This window comes from Bufo bufo, chromosome 6 (genome assembly GCF_905171765.1).
Source record: "Bufo bufo chromosome 6, aBufBuf1.1, whole genome shotgun sequence".
Taxonomy (NCBI): domain Eukaryota; kingdom Metazoa; phylum Chordata; class Amphibia; order Anura; family Bufonidae; genus Bufo; species Bufo bufo.
Window position 1 is genome coordinate 432,206,170 of NC_053394.1, and position 15,047 is coordinate 432,221,216.

The following is a 15,047-nucleotide window of genomic DNA, read 5'->3' on the forward strand; positions in this document are numbered from 1 at the left end:
TGTGCAGGCCCCCATCAATCACCTATCCCTGTGGTGGCTAACCTCCAGCTGTGGTAAAACTACAACTCCCAAGATGGACACTTGCTTGTCTGTTCTCAGAGCTCCCCAGAAATTAATGGAGCATGCTGGGAGTCGTAGTTTCTCCACAGCTGGAGTGCCGGAGGTTAGCCATCACTGACTAATTCTGAATCTAGGTCATCAATATAAAATAATCAGGAAACCCCTTTAAATGATAACGATACAGGTTTTATGGCAACTCCTGTAACACCGTGCGAGTTGTGACTGTCCGGTTACAGTAACTTGCAATTAGTGTTGAGCGAACTTGTGTTTTAAGTTCGGCGTCTAAAGTTCGGTATATCCATAACGGGATAGTTCGATAACCCGAACCCGAAACTTTAGAGGCCGAGCTTAAAACACAAGTTTGCTCAACACTAATTGCAAGGTCGGCGTCTAAAGTTCGGGTTATCGAATTATCCCGTTATGGGATAGCGGAATCCATAACGGGATACTTCGATAACCCGAACTTTAGACGCCGAACTTAAAACACAAGTTCGCTCAACACTACTTGCAATGCAACCCCATTCATGTGCATTAGTTGTGACCTCGGCAGTGCTATGTGTGTCGTACTAGGGTCACCAAGGAGCCTACAGAACAGCCGCATCCGATTCCTTTCTTTTAGAATACAAATTTATTAAACAAGTTCAATAAACATATAAAATGTAAAGTGACCAGTGTAAAAACCTAAGAAGAGAAGTCCTAATAGTTGAAAGTAACTACAGCCTTCCTGTTTATTCAGTACATTGTTACCGGCGGCTATGTTCAAAGTGTCTGACCTCAGCACATGTGCGCAGACATTGAGCAGTGATTGTGATTTAAAGGGGTTGTGCAGGTTCAGAACCCGGAAATATCCCCTCCTTCACCCAGGCAGACCCTCTGAGATGGGAATTGGAGCATTTCATACCCCCCCCCCCCCCCCCCCCCCCCACTGTATCGCGCAGGGCAAGGGCTTTTTTGTTTACATTGCTAGGCGGTGGCTTCAACCTAGCAGTGTTGCTGGTGATGTCACCGGCACTTATGTTTTACAGGCTAGGGCAGTGCTAAAGTCCGTCCATTAGTGCCGGTGACGTCACCCGGAACACTGCTAGGTGGAAGCCACCGCTTGGCAGAGACCTAGTATGTCACCTGGATCTGCAGAAAAAGCCCTTGCCCTGTGCGATTCAGTGCAGGACAAGGGATAGCATCAGAGCATGAAATGCTCATCTCTGAGGGGCTGGCTAGGTCAAGGAGGAGATGTGTCCAGGTTCAGATTTGAACCCAGACAACCCCTTTAATTGGGGGGGGGGATACCCTTCCCATGCTGGCAAGCGTCTGTACAGAGGGCACAACTCCGTCACCCCATGTTATCATTAGGCACTACAACAGTAGTAATACTGATCATGGATCGTTCCTGAGAAATCTCTTAAAGGGGCCACAGCAGTGGCAATAATCTGGTAGACTTGGCTAAGAACAAAAAAACGGACAGACCATTGGTTCAATTGTGATCACAAATGATTGGTGTCCACAGAGGTGTCGATGGTTTGGTTCCATCATTCATATTATTGGCATGTCTATGAAGAAATCTGAACTTAAATGCCCCACCCCAAAAATAGACTGTTCTGTTTGGACAACCCCTCAGGTACCAGCCAAAGGGGGGCTCCAATCAATACAGTGGACATTTCCTTATTTTCTAAATCACTTGATGGATGTAACTATTGCTTTGAATGAACTATAGACTAGAATGGACTTGGCACCGACAACCAGGTCATTGGTCCATCAACCAGATGACCAGGTTACATCAGTTCCGAGAAGCTAGAAGGAAGCAGAACTTCCACATGACAAGACAACCTGATGGAGATGATGTGGTACAACAACAAACTCTTAAACACACCTCTCTCCCAGACATAACCTAGAAAAACGAGAAAGAACAGAAGTAAACAAAACCCAAAAAGTCAAGTCTCTGTTCAAAAAGATGTGAAACGTCTTCAGTCTTCGCCATCATGAGTCCATTTGTGCTTCTCGTAAGCCCATTTCAGAACAAACCTTTTCTCACATTTCCGGCACTTGTACTTTTTTCTGTAGTAGATTTCATCACAGTTGGCCATCTCGCATTCTTTGTCGCTTGACCTAGAAAAACAGAAAAAAAAAGATAAAATAAACACCCAAAACTCAAGTCTCGTTTCTGAAATACAAAAGGTTTTTAGCAGTCATCATGAGCCCACTTGTGTTTGTCGTAACGCCCTTTATGGACGAACGTCTTCCCACATTTCTGGCACTTGTACTGCTTTGTCTTGGTGTGGATCTTCTCGTGCTTGATCATTTCGCTTCTTTTGTCGAACCGTTTATCGCATTTGCTGCACTCAAACGTTTTTCCTTCTGTGTGCCTCCTTTGGTGAACCAGCAAACTGCTTTTGTAGCCAAACTTCACCCCGCACTCTTCACACTCGAAGGGCTTTTCCCCGGTGTGCGCCCTCTGGTGTATGACGAACTGAGACTTGTAGTCGTACTGGATCCCGCAGATGGTGCAGGCGTAGCGTTTGACAGCGTGGTTCTCGGCCCGGTGTTTGATGAGTTCTGCTTTAGAGCTGAACTGCTCCTCACAGTCCTCGCACGTCTCCACGTGTGTTATTTTGTGTGTCTCCAGAGACTCTGTATCCAGGAAAGCCTCTTCACACTTCTCACACTTATATGGTCTCTCAGGGCTCTTGCTGGGCTCTTCATCTATTTCTTTCTCAGATTCGCTGCCACATTCGCTGCCTGGTTCCCAGTCTGAGGAGGTTACTTCATTTGGGATATTCTCTATATCATCATCCTCAGTCATGGGATCTGTCATGGGATCTGTCAGGTACAAAAACAAGGCACAGTCCTATACTCTTGTCACATACAAAGCTTTATTCCCAATTCTGCCAGTTTTCTGTCAGCTCTCAATCACAGGATGACACAGGTCCTAGCTGTTAGTCCTCAGAAGAATACTCTGCTCACCACAGGCAGGTGCAGGAACACTTGCTCCGCACTGGAGGCAGCAGGACCTGACATCATCAGCTTGATCATGTGACATCTCTATGCTGGGAGCGTCAGGTCCTGCTGCATCCAGTGCGGAGCAAGTGTCCCCGCCAAGTGCCTGTGGTGAGGAGAGTATGAGGTTTTTATAATTTTATTCGTTGGCACTACGGGGAAAGAGGGAGACATTATATAAACGGGGGCCATTTATAATACAGGAGGCACTATGGGGGCCATTAAATGTTCTGGGGCCACTAGGGGGGAATAATATATACTGGAGGCCCTGCAGGTGTTGAGGTTTTTAAAACATAAAAAAAAAGCCAACTGGTCGGTTTTTAATGGCTGTTAAAAACTGATGCAAGAAGGACGAAAACTGGACGTTAAAAACAGATAAGATGCTGCTTTTTCCACTGTCCTGTAGAGGGCAATGCATTATGGAGAACTTGCATCACGTGGTGCACCATGGAACAAATCATCCCATATAGCCATGACCTCCCAGTAATCTACAGGGCTAAGCGAAGATGCCCATATGCAGCAGAGCCGACAGTGCCATCACAGGGACGTGAAGCAGTTCTTACCAGAATCCCAATATTTTGGGACTTCCCATGTGCGATTCATTGGGATATTATCTGTAACAAAGTCCGCGTAGTCATCCTTGTGCTGGTCTATATAGCTCCATTCATCTACTGTAAAGTAGACGGCCACGTCGTCACACTTCACGGGAAACTGAAAAACATGCGACTTCTATTAGCTGACCGCAGAGCAGACGGATTGCTCCACCGTCTCCTCAGTAACAGAAATGCTCAATAGCCGTTTATATTCCTCTCTTACAGAACTCATGAATTCCGGTATCAAAGGTTGGGGAATGTCACTAGCATGAGACAACATGGCTGCTCACCTCTCCGGTCAGCTGGTGCACGCCTTGATGGATAGAGTTCTTGTTCACAATGACCCATTCCTGGAAAACCATGGAAAAAAACATCACATACAGTCAGGTCCATAAATATTGGGACATGGACACAATTCTAAAGTTTTTGGCTCTATTCACCACCACAATGGATTTGAAATGAAACAAACAAGATGTGCTTTACCTGCAGACTGTCAGCTTGAATTTGAGGGAATTTGAGGGAATTTACATCCAAATCAGGTGAACGGTGCAGGAATTACAGCAGTTTGCATATGTGCCTCCCACTTGTTAAAGGGCTTCTACCACCAGATTTGGTCCTATTTAGCTAAAAGACACTAGCGATGTGCTAGTGTCAGCAGTCCATAACAGTGTTCTTACTTATCATCTGTCTGCTGCCGTTCACCTTAAAAACTGTTATGGACTGCTGACACTAGCAGATCGCTAGTGTCAGTCAGCTAAATAGGACCAAATCTGGTGGTAGAAGCCCTTTAAGGAACCAAAAGTAATGGGACAATTGTCTTCTCGGCTGTTCCATGGCCAGGTGTGTGTTATTCCCTCATTATCCCAGATACAATGAGCAGATAAAAGGTCCAGAGGTCATTTCACGTCTGCTATTTGCATTTTGAATCTGTTGCTGTCAACTCTCAAGATGAGATCCAAAGAGCTGTCACTATCAGTGAAGCAAGCCATCATTAGGCTGAAAAAACACAACAAACCCATCAGAGAGATAGCAAAAACATTAGGCGTGGCCAAAACAACTGCTTGGAACATTCTTAAAAAGAAGGAACGCACCGGTGAGCTCAGCAACACCAAAAGACCTGGAAGACCACAGAAAACAACTGTGGTTGATGACCGAAGAACTCTTTCTCTGGTGAAGAAAACACCCTTCACAACAGTTGGCCAGATCAAGAACACTCTCCAGGAGGTAGGTGTATGTGTGTCAAAGTCAACAATCAGGAGAAGACTTCACCAGAGTGAATACAGAGGGTTCACCACAAGATGGAAACCATTGGTGAGCCTCAAAACCAGGAAGGCCAGATTAGAGTTTGCCAAACGACATCTAAAAAAGCCTTCACAGTTCTGGAACAACATCCTATGGACAGATGAGACCAAGATCAACTTGTACCAGACTGATGGGAAGAGAAGAGTTTGGAGAAGGAAAGGAACTGCTCATGATCCTAAGCATACCACCTCATCAGTGAAGCATGGTGGTGGTAGTGTCATGGCGTGGGCATGTATGGCTGCCATTGGAACTGGTTCTCTTGTATTTATTGATGATGTGATTGCTGACAAGAGCAGCAGGATGAATTCTGAAGTGTTTCGGGCAATATTATCTGCTCATATTCATCCAAATGCTTCAGACTCATTGGACGGCGCTTCACAGTGCAGATGGACAATGACCCAAAGCATACTGCAAAAGCAACCAAAGAGTTTTTTAAGGGAAAGAAGTGTAATGTTCTGCAATGGCCAAGTCAATCACTCCGATTGAGCATGCATTTCACTTGCTGAAGACAAAACTGAAGGGAAAATGCCCCAAGAACAAGCAGGAACTGAAGACAGTTGCAGTAGAGGCCTGGCAGAGCATCACCAGGGATGAAACCCAGCGCCTGGTGATGTCTATGCGTTCCAGACTTCAGGCTGTAATTGACTGCAAAGGATTTGCAACCAAGTATTAAAAAGTGAAAGTTTGATTTATGATTATTATTCTGTCCCATTACTTTTGGTCCCTTAACAAGTGGGAGGCACATATGGAAACTGCTGTAATTCCTGCACCGTTCACCTGATTTGGATGTAAATACCCTCAAATTACAGCTGACAGTCTGCAGGTAACGCACATCTTGTTTGTTTCATTTCAGATCCATTGTGGTGGTGTATAGAGCCAAAAATGTTAGAATTGGGTCCATGTCCCAATATTTATGGACCTGACTGTATGAACAAAGACCACCAAAAAATTGGAATAAAGGGGGTTAGTCTCGCTAAAGTGTGTCAAAATGGCTCACAGGCCATCCATGGACTCAGATCGGCCAGTCTCCAACACTGAGTGATTGCAATGCGCTATAGAGCACCAGAAGCTCTTAATGTTTAAAGGTCTCATGTCACTGATATCCAGTCGAAGATCTACAACCAGCTCCATAGTGGTCTGGCCAATCTACACAACATTCAGGGCCAATGGAATTGGCTGGGGTTCAACACTCTAAACCCCCAATGACAATGGTTCTTGGGCTGGAGGACTCTCATCCATCAAAGCTATAGAACGTACAAATTACGTCATATATTAAGTCTATGGACGGACTAAGGGAAGGAGGGGTGAAGTTACAGCTCATGGATTTCTATGCAATGGAGGAAGCAGAACTGATGGAAGAACTTTTAAGGGAATGTTCACACAGGGTAAAGTGCGGGTGGAAAATACACAACATTCACAATAGCAGCAAAGTAGATGAGATTTTACCAAAATATCTGCGAAAACTGTGCAGATTTTTTTATAGTGCATTTTCTCACAAGGGATGTTCAGCACCTAGCCATAGGATATTGGGACACCTTGAAATCACTAGAACAGACCCTGAGCCCCTCGTTTCTCCTCAGTGCATAAAAACAAGGCTCACCTCTCCAGCTATCAGGGAGATGATCTCCAAGGCTTGGTTTAAGATCCTTTTCGACCTTAGGTTCTTATTTTTATTAATCGTGAAGATGTTGGCCACATTCTGCAACATTGCGAACTATGGGGAGAACATACAACAGAAGATAAGACACTGGGCATTGGTCAGCAAGCAGACAACTACTGTAGTTTCAAAAATGTTGTCTTTCAAAATCACAGTATTAGGTTTCATAGTGCAAAAAGGATAGTGACAGTAGGCACTGATTAACCACTTAAGGACCACAGGTTTATACCCCCCTAGTGACCAGGCCCTTTTTTACAAATCGGCACTCCACAACTTTAGCGGTTTATTGTTCGGTCATGCAACTTACCACCCAAATGAATTTTACCTCCTTTTCTTCTCACTAATAGAGCTTTCATTTGGTGGTATTTCATTGCTGCTGACATTTTTACTTTTTTTGTTATTAATCAAAATTGAAAGTTTTTTTTGCAAAAAAATGAAATTTTTCACTTTCAGTTGTAAAATTTTGCGAAAAAACGACATCCATATATAAATTTTTCTCAAAATGTATTGTTCTGCATGTCATTGCTAAAAAAAAAATGTTTGGGTAAAAAAAAAAATGGTTTGGGTAAAAGTTATAGCGTTTACAAACTATGGTACAAAAATGTGAATTTCTGCTTTTTGAAGCAGCTCTGACTTTCTGAGCACCTGTCATGTTTCCTGAGGTTCTACAATGGCCAGACAGTACAAACACCCCACAAATGACCCCATTTCAGAAAGTAGACACCCTAAGGTATTCGCTGATGGGCATAGTGAGTTCATAGAAATTTTTATTTTTTGTCACAAGTTAGCGGAAAATGATGATTATTTTTTTTTTTTCTTACAAAGTCTCATATTCCACTAACTTGTGACAAAAAATAGAAACTTCCATGAACTCACTATGCCCATCACGAAATACCTGGGGGTGTCTTCTTTCCAAAATGGGGTCACTTGTGGGGTAGTTATACTGCACTGGAATTTTAGGGGCCCAAATGCGTGCGAAGTAGTTTGAAATCAAAATCTGTAAAAAATGGCCGGTGAAATCCGAAAGGTGCTCTTTGGAATGTGGGCCCCTTTGCCCACCTAGGCTGCAAAAAAGTGTCACACATCTGGTATTGCCGTACTCAGGAGAAGTTGGGCAATGTGTTTTGGGGTGTCATTTTACATATACCCATGCTGGGTGAGATAAATATCTTGGCAAAAGACAACTTTTCCCATTTTTTTTATACAAAGTTGGCATTTGACCAAGATATTTATCTCACCCAGCATGGGTATATGTAAAATGACACCCCAAAACACATTGCCCAACTTTTCCTGAGTACGGCGATACCAGATGTGTGACACTTTTTTGCAGCCTAGGTGGGCAAAGGGGCCCACATTCCAAAGAGCACCTTTAGGATTTCACCGGCCATTTTTTACAGATTTTGATTTCAAACTACTTACCACACATTTGGGCCCCTAGAATGCCAGGGCAGTATAACTATCCCACAAGTGACCCCATTTTGGAAAGAAGACACCCCAAGGTATTTCGTGAGGGGCATAGTGAGTTCATGGAATTTTTTATTTTTTGTCACAAGTTAGTGGAATATGAGACTCTGTAAGAAAAAAAGAAAAAATACCTTGGGGTGTCTTCTTTCCAAAATGGGGTCACTTGTGGGGTAGTTATACTGCCCTGGCAATTTAGGGGCCCTAATGTGTGGGAAGTAGTTTGAAATCAAAATGTGTAAAAAATGACCTGTGAAATATCTCGGCAAAAGACAACTTTTCCCATTTTTTTATACAAAGTTGGCATTTGACCAAGATATTTATCTCACCCAGCATGGGTATATGTAAAATGACACCCCAAAACACATTGCCCAACTTCTCCCGAGTACGGCGATACCACATGTGTGACACTTTTTTGCAGCCTAGATGCGCAAAGGGGCCCAAATTCCTTTTAGGAGGGCATTTTTAGACATTTGGATCCCAGACTTCTTCTCACGCTTTAGGGCCCCTAAAATGCCAGGGCAGTATAAATACCCCACATGTGACCCCATTTTGGAAAGAAGACACCCCAAGGTATTCAATGAGGGGCATGGCAAGTTCATAGAAAAAAAAATATTTCGGCACAAGTTAGCGGAAATTGATTTTTTTTTGTTTTTTCTCACAAAGTCTCCCTTTCCGCTAACTTGGGACAAAAATGTCAATCTTTCATGGACTCAATATTCCCCTCACGGAATACCTTGGGGTGTCTTCTTTCCGAAATGGGGTCACATGTGGGGTATTTATATTGCCCTGGCATTTTAGGGGCCCTAAAGCGTGAGAAGAAGTCTGGAATATAAATGTCTAAAAAAATTTACGCATTTGGATTCCGTGAGGGGTATGGTGAGTTCATGTGAGATTTTATTTTTTGACACAAGTTAGTGGAATATGAGACTTTGTAAGAAAAAAAAATAATAATAAATAAATAAAATTTCCGCTAACTTGGGCCAAAAAAATGTCTGAATGGAGCCTTACAGGGGGTGATCAGGGAGTCTATATGGGGTGATCACCCCCCTGTCACTGATCACCCCCCTGAAAGGCTCCATTCAGACGGCCATATGTTTTTTACGGATCCACGGATCGGATCCGCAAAACACATACGAACGTCTGAATGGAGCCTTACAGGGGGGCGATCAATGACAGGGGGGTGATCAGGGAGTCTATATGGGGTGATCACCCCCCTGTCATTGATCACCCCCCTGTAAGGCTCCATTCAGACGTCCATATGTGTTTTGCGGATCCGATCCATGTATCCGAGGATCTGTAAAAAACATATGGACGTCTGAATGCAGCCTTACAGGGGGGTGATCAATGACAGGGGGGTGATCAGGGAGTCTATATGGAGTGATCACCCCCCTGTCATTGATCACCCCCCTGTAAAGCTCCATTCAGACGTCCGTATGTGTTTTGCGGATCCGATCCATAGATCCGTGGATCCGCAAAACACATACGGACCTCTGAATGGAGCCTTACAGGGGGGTGATCAATGACAGGGGGGTGATCAGGGAGTCTATATGGGGTGATCACCCCCCTGTAAAGCTCCATTCAGACGTCTGTATGTGTTTTGAGGATCCGATCTATGTATCCGTGGATACGTAAAAAACATATGGACGTCTGAATGGTGCCTTACAGGGGGGTGATCAATGACAGGGGGGTGATCAGGGAGTCTATATGGGGTGATCAGGGGTTAATAAGTGACAGGGGGGGGGGGTGTAGTGTAGTGGTGTTTGGTGCTACTTATTATTGAGCTGCCTGTGTCCTCTGGTGGTCGATCCAAGCAAAAGGGACCACCAGAGGACCAGGTAGCAGGTATATTAGACGCTGTTATCAAAACAGCGTCTAATATACCTGTTAGGGGTTAAAAAAATCGCATCTACAGCCTGCCAGCGAACGATCGCCGCTGGCAGGCTGGAGATCCACTCGCTTACCTTCCGATCCTGTGTGCGCGCGTTCACAGGAAATCTCGGCTCACGCGAGATGACGCCAATCGGCGTTAGTGTAGCCTGAGAGCGCCGCAGCAATGACGCCTTTCGGCGTTAGCGTGGCGGCAAGCGGTTAAAGCTCCAAAGTGAGTTGTCACTATGAACCCTGCTGCTTCCGGTCAATGGTGCCTGCAGGAAAGGTCTCTTGGACCATGCAACCCTAGTTTGGCTTCCACCAGCAAGGTCCATAGGGACAACCCACTCCTTACCAAATGTGCAACTGAAACAAACATACCAGTTCACTCTCTGAATGAGTGTCTTCAAAATAGCTCCCAAGACCATCACTTTCTATATACGCTGTTGTCGGCGAGCATCGCTGCGGGTCCTGATACTTGTCACTATGTGGTGCGCTGTAGAAATGGTCGTGCGTAACTTTCCAGGATTCGTCACCCACATTGTTCTCATACACTGGCCACTGGTCAGCTCTGTCTTCCTTTTCAGATGACCATTGAGGGAGCATCGGGCTGGTCTCAGTGATAGTACTCCGCTGTTCACGAAGTGTCACGTCTGGTAAATCCATGGGACGGAGGCAACTTCCAACATCTGTTGGTTGAGTTCCCGGGTTACTGTGCCAAACTTTTGGCTTATATTTTGCTGCTGACATGTCAGACTTCACCCCACAATCATTCGTGACCATATTATTGTCCTGATTCATTTTATTGACAGGGATTACCAGTTGGTTAACTCCCCATGGAGTGATATTCATTACCATAGACGCACTGTTTGCCGCCACACTTCTAGGCTTGTAAAGGTTTGGGCATACAGGAGTAACCAAAGCCTTCTTTTTCTTAGGTGGTTTATCCCTCTCCGAAAAGATAGTCGGAATGGCGCCTTCCAAAAGAACTTTTTGTGACTCAACTAAAGCGTAGCATTCTGGGGCAAAATGGGCAGAGCAAATCCGGAGAATACCCAATGTTCCTTGCAGGATCCCCAGTGCAAAAAAATCAAGGTCACCAAAGTCCTGCTTAGTCTGCAGAAGCCATTTCTTAATAGTGGTCAGGTCCTTGGGAAACATGTGTAGAGTCACTCCAGGGGTGCTCTTCTTCCTCCCACTGAAATGCGGACAGCCCTTCACAACACATTTCGGCATCTCTTCAGCCTGAAAAGTGACAACGACAAAGTTATTTCACACATCCCTTCACTCGTAGACATTTCTCAACATACTGAAGAACATAAGCCAAGAGCTAACTACCTCACTACATGGGGGCTGAGAAGATTACTTAGCCATCAGTGGTCGCACAGGTTTTACCGTATTTTTCGCCCTATAAGACGCACCAAGGTTTTTAAGGAGGAAAATAAGAAAAAAAATATTTTGAACCAAAAGGTGTGCTTTTGACCTAATTGGTCTGTGGATGACACCATTCTGGGGGATCTGTGGATGACACAGTGTTATGGGGGATCCGTTGGATGGCACACTGTTATGGGGATCTGTGGGTGACTGTTATGGAGGTCTCTGGATGGCTCTTATTGGGGTCTCTGGATGGCACTGTTATGGGGATCTGTGGATGGTGCACTGTTATGGGGGTCTGTGGATGGCGCACTGTTATGGGGGATCTGTGGGTGACACTGTTATGGGGGATCTGTGGATGACACTGTTATGGGGGATCTGTGGATGACACTTATGGGGGATCTGTGGGTGGCTCTTATTGGGGTCTCTGGATGGCACTGTTATGGGGATCTGTGTATCACACAGTTATGGGGGGGATCTGTGGATGACACATATATAGCATCTTATGCTATGTGTCATCCACAGATCCCCTCCATAACAGTGTCCCTGTAGTGTGAATGACCCCCAATACAGGGGGTGGGGGTCACATCTGCATTTATAATGACAGTGGGGCCCGTGCAGTGACTGTATTCTACTACACGGGCCCCACTCACTGTATATAATCGTATCTGTAGTTAATTGCTATGTACGGTATATAATCAGGTAGTCAGCGCCTGTATACCGTACTTACAAGCGCTCGGTAGCAGAGAGGAGGGAGGCCGGGCGCTGGCAGCGTGAGTCACTACGTCATGCGCCCACGCCGCCTGCCTGCTTCATTCATAAAGTGGGCGGTGCAGGCGCGTGACGTGGTGAGTGACGCGCCGCCCGCCCCTCCTCCTCCCTCCTACCGAGCGCTTGTAAGTTCGGTATACAGGCGCTGATTACCCGATTTATATACCGCACATAGCAATTACAGATATGATTATATACAGTGAGCGGGGCCCGTGTAGTAGAATACAGTCACTGCACGGGCCCCGCGGTCATTATAAAAGCAGACGCCGGCCCCCACCCCCTCCTCCCTGACAGATGATACACCCGCCGCGCGGCATTTAAAATTCTGCAAAATGCAGCATTCGTCCCATAAGACGCACTGCTATTTCCCCCCCACTTTTGGGGGGGTGCGTCTTATAGGGCGAAAAATACGGTATACAAGATTACAATTGTGATAAACAGAAATAAATCATATTATACATTCCTATAAATTAGTCCCATAGAAAACCTACATCTAGAAGCAGATACCAGACTGAGAAAAATTTCCGGAAGAGGACTCAGTCCCATCTCACATTCTTCACCATCTTTCATTACAATCTACTGCCCCTAATATCTCTTAGACACCAAGTAATTGCAGGACTCATGGATATTCCAGAAGAGGTCCAGCAATGACCGACCATTTCTGTAGACCTTTGATTGTAAGTTCACATGGGGTAATATACAGTCTAGAGATAATAACCTGGAGGATACCAGGAGAAGCCGTGACATATAAGATCACACGACCATACATTATAATGTGCTCAGTTACCAGTGAATCGTACAGTCAAGACTAAAACGAGAAACCAAACCAGTGCACATGGACAGTGGATATGATCTAGTAACTGGGACCAGAAGTGCCTCCTAAAACGATTACACGTATGAAACAGTTTACTGGTGTCCTCCAAGGAAGGGAGCCATTCCTTCCAGAGGCCAGCCGAGTTTAGTCAAGAGACCTCTTCCATTCCAGATGAAGTGTAGAAGGTACAATCTTGATGTTTCCTGGAGAAGAACTTTATGAGGAATTCTCTACAGTAAAGATCTGTATTGGTTTGGGCACCGAACCTATACATGATTTTGCAAAGCACTTAAAATGTTTGTCCATAGTCTTCTCTTGCTGTCATATTCCTGGGTCAGCCACCATCGGTTACCGACCAGCCTTCATCATGGTTGTAGTGGCCTAAAAGCTCCTTTGCCCGTTTAATAGTACTAGGCTCAGTTCAACCTGCATAAGGACTACAGACCTTGGCCATGTGTACAGGTTGGTTACTGGTCTAGAAGGACTCTCCACAACATCCAGGATATTCCCATCTGTCATACTAACCTCACAGGGCCTGTGGTCAGTAAAATTGGCAGAGCTGTCCATCTACTGGTTGTGTAAGATAGTAACAATACCGCTAACAAGGTCCCGATGTAGCTTCTCGGTTACCCACTTCCTTACCACCCTATGACTATATATGGCGGAAGTAAAGTCTTTGAATATGGCGCCTACTCAGGAGCTTAGTGGGCTCCATACCTGCTGGGTGCCTGCTATTTCATATGTCGGAGACCCAAAGCTAAATGTCTGATCGATGTTAATGCCGATCACAGACGTTTAACCCTTCAGATGCTGTGGTCAATTGGGATCACGGCATCTGAGAGCACTGTGCACTCGGGAGCCATTTGCTATCTGTGGTAGCCTTGGTCCCTCTGAAGGATCTGAGGCTATCCCAGCAATAGTTCCTACAGGGCTCCATAGGAACACAGCAAATCTCCTATAGCCTTTGATGGTAATTCACTGCACTCTATGGGAGAAGCGATGTTCAAGGGGGACTTTAAAAAAAAAGTGTCTAAAAAACATAAAAATTCTAATCATTTCCTTTCCCCTATTTTAAAAATAAAAAATAAAGATCATTTGCAACGCCGCGTCCCAAAACCGTACAAACTATTACAATATAAACATATTTATGCAGACAGTGAATGTCTTAATGGAAAGAAAATGGCTGATTCAGGATATTCCCCCCCCCCCCAAAAAAAATTGCATAAGAAGTGACCAAAAAGTCATACACAGTCCAAAATGGCATCAATAAAACTCACAAAGCAATTTTTTTTCTCCCAAAGTCTTTATTAAAACACAAGAAAGATTATTAACATGTGGGATCGCTGTAATCACACTGATCCGCAGAATGGAGTAAATGTATTTTTGCCGTAAAGGGAATGCCCTAAAAAAAAAAAAAACACAAAACTATGGCAGAATAGAATTTTTTTTTTTTTACACTTCCACCCCATCAGGATTTTTTCCAGCGTCCCACTACATGCAATAGTAAATGGTCCCGTTACAAAGAACAACTTATCCTGCAAAAAAAACCCGGAAAAAGTGAAAAGTGAACGGAAAAATTAAAAAGTTATGGCTCTGAGAAAGCAGGGAGTGAAAAAAAAAAAAAAAATAACTCTGAAAATCGCTCGGCAATGAAATGGTTAAACATCTATGAAGACCTGTTGGAGCACTTTTTAATGGAGAGGCATTGAGTTGCCCAACCTTCAAGCAGATCTGTACAATCTTTGGACTGGAACGTTGACCAGAATCTTTTGGGGGGTTTTCTCTTCCTTTTCTGGTTAAAGTGTAACTGCCATTTCACTACCAAAAATGAAATTCCTAACATATGTGATGCTGAAGGGAAGATATTCATAAAGCTGCATTTTTCTGCTAATTTTACCTTTCTGATGTCTGTATCCAGCCCTTAGCAACCATATTTCTCTGTGCCTGTATTTCAGCTTCTTCCTAAAATGGCATCTGCTGCACTTCCTGTGGTGATGTTTTTGCCCTTTCTTGAGGCCGTCCTGTGTTTCCCTCACTTCCCATAAGCCATTGCTCTCCTCACATGCACTAGCACACAAGCAGGACCAATCAGAATGCAGACAACCTCCTCCACTACCCAAGAGCAGTGCGTATCCTCTCACATACAGCTAAC

The 15,047-nt window shown here is 44.6% G+C and overlaps 1 protein-coding gene across 3 annotated transcripts in view; it reads right to left on the reverse strand.

The window, feature by feature from the left end:
* Positions 1 to 650: 650 nt before the first annotated feature.
* The window catches only part of LOC121004842 (zinc finger and SCAN domain-containing protein 20-like), a 71,272-nt gene continuing 56,875 nt past the window's right edge, over positions 651 to 15,047 (reverse strand). For all 3 annotated transcript variants that reach the window (XM_040437232.1, XM_040437231.1, XM_040437230.1), the window contains exons 2-7: positions 10,318 to 11,181; positions 6,547 to 6,660; positions 3,935 to 3,994; positions 3,615 to 3,762; positions 2,259 to 2,862; positions 651 to 2,163 (exon numbers count right to left, since the gene is read on the reverse strand). In XM_040437232.1, the coding sequence (XP_040293166.1) occupies positions 2,022 to 2,163; positions 2,259 to 2,862; positions 3,615 to 3,762; positions 3,935 to 3,994; positions 6,547 to 6,660; positions 10,318 to 11,172 (1,923 nt within the window). In that variant the 5' untranslated portion in view covers positions 11,173 to 11,181 and the 3' untranslated portion in view covers positions 651 to 2,021. The remainder of the gene's footprint in view (positions 2,164 to 2,258; positions 2,863 to 3,614; positions 3,763 to 3,934; positions 3,995 to 6,546; positions 6,661 to 10,317; positions 11,182 to 15,047) is intronic.